The sequence below is a fragment of the Notothenia coriiceps genome, unplaced genomic scaffold (assembly GCF_000735185.1).
Source record: "Notothenia coriiceps isolate Sejong01 unplaced genomic scaffold, NC01 NC01_scaffold00029920, whole genome shotgun sequence".
NCBI lineage: Eukaryota > Metazoa > Chordata > Actinopteri > Perciformes > Nototheniidae > Notothenia > Notothenia coriiceps.
Window position 1 is genome coordinate 1 of NW_011362621.1, and position 8,499 is coordinate 8,499.

At 39.9% G+C, this 8,499-nt stretch overlaps 1 protein-coding gene across 1 annotated transcript; it reads left to right on the top strand.

Moving 5' to 3' along the window:
- Positions 1 to 1,899: 1,899 nt before the first annotated feature.
- Positions 1,900 to 6,195, top strand: LOC104959107 (GDNF family receptor alpha-1-like; the record flags this gene model as incomplete). Its single annotated transcript, XM_010786959.1, has 3 exons — positions 1,900 to 2,009; positions 3,943 to 4,077; positions 6,055 to 6,195. Coding segments are annotated over 3 exons (386 nt in total), but the record flags the coding sequence as incomplete, so codon positions are not given.
- Positions 6,196 to 8,499: the final 2,304 nt, after the last annotated feature.

An 8,499-nucleotide genomic window follows, 5' to 3' on the forward strand; every position in this document is an offset into this window, starting at 1 on the left:
TGCCATAAAGTGTAGCAATAGCATATTTAGGAATATAGTACATTTCAGAGATTCAGGTAGCCTATAGGTAGGTAGACCTTCTGTAAACTATAACACTTTGTTTTTTAAGTAAAACACAATACTTTCAAGTACATTCAGAACATTGGAAACCCTGACTATTAGAAAATATCTCTCTGTTGCTTCAGAGGCCAGAACAGACTTTGTTGATTTACCAACAGTTGATTTAAAAAATCTAATCAATTTCAGTCCAACTCTCTCAATAACCTTGGCCAAAACAATAAACAGTTCAACATAAAGTGCCAGTTGCAACAACAACGTAATAAATAGTTCAACATAAAGTGTACCATTTAAAATAAAATAAAAAAGTGCCAGTGATTGACCTCAATCCCTCCTATTCTTCCAATATCCTGATGAAAAATAAAATCTCTCTGTTGCATAGGCCACTGTTTGATCAACGCGAATTGGGTGTGGGTCCTTGTACTCCGAGTCGGGCTAACGTCCACGCTAGCTTCCACGCTAGCAGATATATGTTTTGCATTGAGGTGATACTTGAGGCTTGATGTGCTGCGGTGATATGCGAATTCCTTTTTGCATAATTTGCAAACAACTGTGCTCTTATTGACGCTTCCATCCGTCAGTTTTTTAAAACAAAATGTCCCATCCACGGGGCCAACCAAAGCGGTCTCATCAGCTTCTTCATTCATGTTTGACTATTGTTCACTGTGGTTTGTTGTTGTCTGAAGTCATGAACGTTAGTTGGTGCTCCAGTATAATCGGTACCCCTGAAACTCATCCAGTGAGAAACGTTCCGCGGTGCAAAAATAAGTGCGATTAAAATGTGTTAATTTTTTTAACGCGTTAATTTTTGTGTAATTAATTAATCTTAATTAACGCGTTAAAGTCCCGGCCCTAATTAAAACAAAACGCATTACTATACATGTTTCATGGCTCCTACAACGTCTCTTAACCTATATATATATATACATATATATATATAAAACCTATATATTAGATCTTGTTAACATGACTCTGAATGTCATTCCAAAAAGTTGCATGTAAATGGGGTTTTGGATCAATGTCATTCATTCCTATTCACAGGAAGTATCACAGAAAATTCCTCAGCATATCAGATAACGGCGTGCTGGAAACTTGTTGATTTAGTCGTTATTTGCTGGACCAATAGCAAGTTCCATCAGCTGGCAAGATAACGTGTAACCAAATACAGAACAATGGTTAGTTTCTAAAAGGATTCTCATAATCCTCCAAGCTAACTATTAGCCAACTAGCATGTTGGTCTGAAATGTTTTATAATAAATGCTCTCATCTTATTTGGGAGCAATGAATACTTTGACTGAGCTCCGCACCATAAAGATGGTTTGCTGTTGGACCACGCGCCAATTCATGTGCCAACATTCATCCAAGTTAACATTTGTGCAAACCTTTTCATAGTTTGCCTTTGTTCTGTGAATGTTATCTTGATGATGATGATGATGATGATGATGATGATGAATACATTCACATTTGTACTATTGTACCATGACTGTGCTATTGGTCCATACATCCTGTAATGCGTCATGTACGGGGAAAGCACATTTCCCCGTACAATACACATTTAAAACCAGTACATCAGCAGGCTGGTATTTGCCTTAAAGCACATATGAATCCTTACATCCTGTGTAAATGTGAAAGATTCAAAGAACACTGGGTACAGAGCAAAATTAAGAAAAGACAGAGAAATTCCAGATGTACGCGTAGTAAAATGCATACAAGAACAATGGTATTGGATTGGAAACCCGACATCTGTTCAACCCAAATGTACATGCACGCCCTAACATACGCTTCTAAACATCCTGCCTCTGCTTGTGTTTGATGCTGAGTGGTTGTTTGTGTTGTTGCCAGGTCCAGACTGGCTGATTTCCTCAATAACTGCCAGCCGTCTCCTCTGACGGCCAGCGGCTGTCTCAAAGACTCAGCGGGACTGTGCCTCCGAGCCTACGCCGGACTCATCGGTACGGAGGCAGCACATTTGTGGATTAAATGTTTTGCTGAAATAATCTAATTATACTAATTCCAAATTCTGCTTTAATGTTTTCAAATTGAGGACCACATTTTTATATTATCATATTAAAAGTTTGGCACAAGTAGGTCACAGCGTAAATCTACCAAGTAGATCAAGTAGAACAAGTCCAGTCAAGATATCAGACGATGTAAACGGGATTTGATGCTTAGAAGAACAAGAGTCGACAGAATTGTGATCACAAATAATTTTTATTCATTCTGTCATCAAGGCCTGATTAAATTAGGATTCTTTAAAGGCAGTCCCAGAGGCAAATTCATTACTCAACTATTGCCCTCTCCGGCATGTACATCAGCCACGCTTCATTTGCATAAGATAATGCATAAACAACTAAATTCATGACTAGAGTTTAATTTTCAAGACACAATAGTCATTATAAGCCCATAGTGAAGCATGCGATTCAGAAATTGAGTCACCAGCACACTGTGGGCCAATTTCCATCTTTCTCACACATAAAGCCTCACATTATGGTTGCTCACACACACAAGCACACAACCTAGAAACAACAGCAATGCTGGCAAATGGACTACATTTATAGAGCGCTTTAAGTGCTTTAATTTAACAACACAAGTCAGCATTTACACACACACATACACATTACACACACAGACAGAGGCTTCAATACAACTTGCAACCTACTCATCAGGATAACCATTAACACACACTCACATTCTGTCAGTGTCTCGGTCATGGACACTTCAACACACACCCTTAGCCACAGCCACCTCTGTTAATGAGGGCAAAGCACCACATGCACCTGGAGTTATACTGTATTAAGACTAATTTGCTAATTTAAGCTATTTTTATTTCAATTTTATTCCAACTATTTTTTGTCATTAATAAACTCCCATAAATGGAATCTGACACTATAATCCTATTACATCAGTATATGGTCTAACATGAAGAGCTGAAACTCTGACAGAGCTAACAAAGCTAACAGGTTGTCCTTGTTTTGAGTGTTATAGCTAAGCTAGGCTAATTGACCAAACTCAAACTTTGTAAGGAAAATGCAAAGACATGAGGGTGGAGATATTTTCCCATCTTGTCCTCGGAAAGCGAGCCATTTAATGTTTTCTGACTCTAAACTAAACCAGGGGTGCCCAATACGTCGATCGAAAGGTGGTGTGGGATTGCATGCATTGGAAAAAAAAGAAGAAAAAGAAAAAAAATGTTTAAGTTAGCCTATCATCCATCCTTACTATGGCATTTGCCACTTGATTGACGTAAGCCAGTCTGAGTTGTATTGTGCCATACGGGTTCATGCAGTTATGAGGGGGCCTCACCTCCTCATCTGAAGTGCAAATGCGGCGCACTATTTTGCGCTTATGCGGCGCAATTAGTGTAATTAGCCACAGTTTATCTGCTGTTTAGTCCACTAGCACCCCCCACCCCCCCGCGCGCGCTCACTCGCAACACAGATTGGACAGGGGCGGCTCTGTAGGAAGATCAGGCACCCCTGCTCTAAACGTTACAAAGATAGAATTGAGCTTGTCAGGGTCAAGAAAAGCCTTTTAATATTAAATACCCTAACTCCAGGCTTCAAAATGCCCCTTTTGCTCCCGTACAAGTCACAAAGTCTACATTATGTTTCACAACAGATTTAGTTTGAACTAAAATAACAGGGTTCTTTTGTTCTTTTTATGTGTCTCGCCATGAAGCAAATGTGCTGATTTCCTCCCAAATGTCTTAAATCAAAATGCAGTGTCAAAGGCTTGGAGGCTTCCAGCTTTTGGCCATGGCATCAATTGTATCTGTAAACTGTGTTTACGTCTGTATTTGCAGCGATAATGATAATATATTAAATACATCTGTTCTTTGCTTTTCCGAAGCTAACATTTGCTGTGTTCCGCCCCTCTGACCTGTAGGCACCATCATGACTCCCAACTACCTCAGCAACAGCTCTGCAGACGTGTCTCTGTGGTGTAACTGTGAGGGCAGCGGCAACCAGTGGCAGGACTGTCTGAGGCTGCAGCGCATGTTCACACACAACCCCTGCCTGCGTGAGTCTACACACACACACACACACACACACACACACACACACACACACACACACACACACACACACACACACACACACACACACACACACACACACACACATGCTGCTCATCATATGTGTTGGGTCTGTGCTGTGACACAGTGACAGATCTGATCACTTTGATTTGTTAGAGTATTGTTTACTGGCACCTTCAAAATGAATTTATTTGCTCAGAATTTTGTTTTGTTTTTCGTAAACGTAGTATTTTCAGTTGATATCTTGATTGTTTTATATCGCTCAGGTTTAGCAAATCCGGATTCCATTTCCACCAGAACATTACGTTTTTCTATATGATAAAGAGATAATGTGTGTCAAATAAGGCTAACTTCCGGTTGCTAGTAATCCACCTTTAATGTGCACCAATAAAAGTCCTCAGACCTGAATCGTTAGCATATATATTTTAGAGGGGGGGGAAACTAGACCATGTAACAAGGGCTGTGATACCAGCTGCCCAGGGTTACCATGATAGTTGCACATTTACTATTCTAGCACAATATCGCATATCTTCATTTTAAATTAAAATACGTTATTTAAGTACTTGTGCCAGGTCATGTTTCCGGAGAGGAAACCTGGTTGTCGATATTTTGCTGTTTAATGTGCATGATAGAAATATGTTTGTTTTTGAGTGTGGTTAGCTCGGAGCTTGAGTCAAAGATGGTTAACCTAGAGTAGCATAAACACTGAAAAGGAGGGGAGATGAGCCCACCAGGGTCTGTGCCCAGATAAAAAATACTTCTCATTTAAATACTCTCACATTGTCTATCTTGTTTAGTTAATCTGCACATAAACAGACATGCTAATATACACATTTGTAATTTTAAAGGGACATATGTGCTGGAACTATTTGTTGCCAAACAGTTGGGCACCCTGACATGGAGCAGCTTGTTATCACAGTGAGGTTGCCATGTTGTGTACTAGCGTGTCTGTACAGAGACCAAAACCTTCAAATTATTTCAGACAGAGCCAGGTAGCTTTTTTCCCCCCAGTTTGAGGCTTTATGCTAAGCTAAGCTATCGACATCCTGAGGACCAATCTCATATTTCAATCTTGGATCAAAGAGATTATGAATAATTTCTAAAACCTCAAACAATACTCTTTTTTTGCTGTTTAAGATATTTGTGCAAATTGGTTTGAAAGAATACCTTAGAGTCCCGCTGCATATATATGTATATCTTTTTTCTTTAAAGAAATGTCCTAAGGGCATTTTCCTTTTCCTAAAAATATTCGTATTACATTTTTTATTTCCTATGGTTTCATGGCATCTGTCCCATGATGAACAATGTGAGGTTTCAGCTGTTTTTTCCCCCAAAGCACAGACCTTTTGAGGCTTAGTCATAATCACATTTAAGATATTTACCAACAATAGGCCTATTGCTATCCATAATATATCTGAGAACTATGAAAACAGAATTAATGTGTCACCATCAAAGATACTCTGAGGAACAACTCAAAGGGAATACAGGAAAAAAGCATTTGACACAATGTCTGCTGAATCTGTCTTGGTAGCTGGTTCCTGCGGTGGTGTTCACAGCATGAACTCACGCTACCTTCATATGTCCGCTACATGCTACAGCCTTAACATTCATGAGATTGTGTCAGTGCGTGTCAGTGCGCAGCTTTCGGCTCAGGAGGTGTGAGGAGAGGAGCCGGAGGCGAGAGCTGTCAGTCAATCACAGCAGCCGTCAATAAGCCTGTCGATACACAGCACGCCTGTATGTCCAAACACTAAAGTCAAGATCGATGCGTCAATGCACTTCCCATAAAGCTGAGTGATTTATCAAGCTGCCGACAGCTCAAACAATAAAACTGACAAATAGATATGTAGGTTCACGCCCACTCACACGCACGCACACGCACGCACGCACGCACGCACGCACGCACACACACACACACACACACACACACACACACAGTAATGGGCTGTGTTTCCATACAGGTAACTCTATCAGTTGGATGGGGAGCCCGGGCTCCCTGCCGGCAGACTTCACCCCCCTTCCCGCTCCCCGGCCCTCCCCACTGGTTCAGGAGGATGAGCTGCTGAGCAACAACCACCTGCCCGAACACAACAACATCGTGAGTACACTTCACTTTTTAAATTACCTTTCAGACTTTTGTCTCGAGGCATTTTCTATTATCTTTGGTCTGAGCTCATCTTGTCACTGTCACACAGTAGGTTATATATTTATCTATTTGTTTTATCTCCATGGCTGGGGCTGTTTATTCGTTTTATAATTTTACGGTTTTGGTTTGTGAGAGAATCAGAATAGCTTTATCTGTCCCACAGAGAGATATTAACATTGTTAGAGCCAAAAATAGCAAATAATTAATTAAAGGGGACCTATCACGCAAAATGCACTTTTTTATGTCTTTTATACGTAAATATGTGTCATTTTTTTCACATTTCAGCACTTTAGTAACAGGGCTGAAACGGAAGGATATGAGGCATGGCTAGAATGGGTGATCTGTTTGGTATTTTGAGAAAAACACTTCATAGACATGTTTTTTATATTTTTGTATATATCTGACACCTATGCTATTGCCTGAAAATAGCATGATAGGTGACCTTTAAGAGGCTTGCATAATTTAAGTTAAATATAGAAGTGACACATTACAATTTAGATGTGAAGGTGGACAACAAAAAATAACCAGTAACAGTATTTTTCTTTAAAATTAAGTGTAAGATGTAATAAGTAGTATGATAACAGCCAGGTTACAGTAGTATAAGGGGAGGTATTGCACAGTTATTTACAGATCTTATTACAGTCGTTGAATTGTCTGACTAAAAGATGGACAACACAAGACGGTGTTTGCAGATATTCTTTTATAATTTTCCACATCTTTCAAATGTACTGTATGTAAGAAATTAGTGTATCACATATTCTCAGTCTGTTCATTTAATCTTAGAGTATATAGCATTATTTAGAAAAACTGATTTGCATATAATTTATACATTTTCAAAATGGGGAGCACAAAGGCAAAAAGGCATAAAGGCAATTTGGCCATGGAAATCAACAAAATTAACGTGATAGTTATCTGTAGGTATTGGCCATACATTAAAATCTGAGGATGGTCACTACGACCAAATCGGGCAAGGGGCTTCTCCATATCCTTGCTCCCTTTGTTTTGCTTCCCTTACTCAGAGCTCCCCCAAATGTGATCTTAGCTTACAGACTCTCAAAGTTTCGTTACTCCAAACAGGGTCAGGGACCTAAAGTTACAGAATGATTCTTCAGGAGCACATTTTTCTATGATGACACAGACACACTCTGTCGCAGTTGGTTTAAAGCAGTGTTTCTCAAAGTAGGGGGCGCGCCCCCCCTGGGGGGAGCAGAGGCATGACAGGCGGTGCGCGAGAGACCAGGAGGAAAAATGGTTTTGAACCATAATAATAATTTGAAAAATTATTGATTCGAAAATAATATGATACAGTACAGTACAAGTACGTCTGGGTCTCTGTGTTTCATTCACGCTGTGTGGAACGAGCCATTTTGTGTGTGTGTGCGAGCGAGAGAGAAAAAGAGCGCACCGGTACCGGAGATCGTTGTTGTTAGCTTCTGGTGCTAGCGAGCTAGTGGCCGGGTCTCAAACGGTTTGGTCATGATTAATGTAAACAATTATTTCCGAGGCACATATTTATTTATTTTTTATTTATATGATCATTATAGTTATACAAAAATAAGAGAATACTTGAAAAACAGGTATGAAATACTATATGACATTAAAAAAAGAATAAAGTTTAAAAGGGGAGTGATTTGTAAAATATCCATAAAGAAATAGTAAATCTGTTTACAGTTCTGTTTCATATGGGTGTTGAGAGATGTATCCATAGATCTCTTCATTTTGCTCTCTAAGTGCACCAGATTGATGCTTTTAACTTCAATATTTAAAAAAAAATCTTCCCGGGGGACCATGCCCCCGGACCCCCCTATGTAAGTTCCACTCCCCACTTAGCACATAGCAAATAGCACTTTACCCCTGCTTACGCCAATATGCCGTGAGCTGATTATCGGGCCTTCATTGTAACAGTCGCAGCAGGTACACTGTGCGTGTGGGGATTGTTGCAGTAGAACATTCAACTGTAGCGCCCGGTACATTAATGGGAAACCCTAAATGTTTGAGCACCCTCTATGAAACGTCAAGCTACCCCACAGCACCCCAAAATAAATCTCTGGCGCCGCCACTGAGCCTGCAACCCCGTTTTGAAGAAATGTGCAGTGCAACACAGGCTCATTGCAGCCACTAATGCTGTGATGCTAAGACACACTTTTCTGCCAAATATCAGCATTTTCTTTCTTTTCATTTTTTTTGCACAAATTGCAAAGTGGCAAAGTATTATAACTTATTGCTCTAGCAAAGGGATTGCACAATTGTATTTATTTTT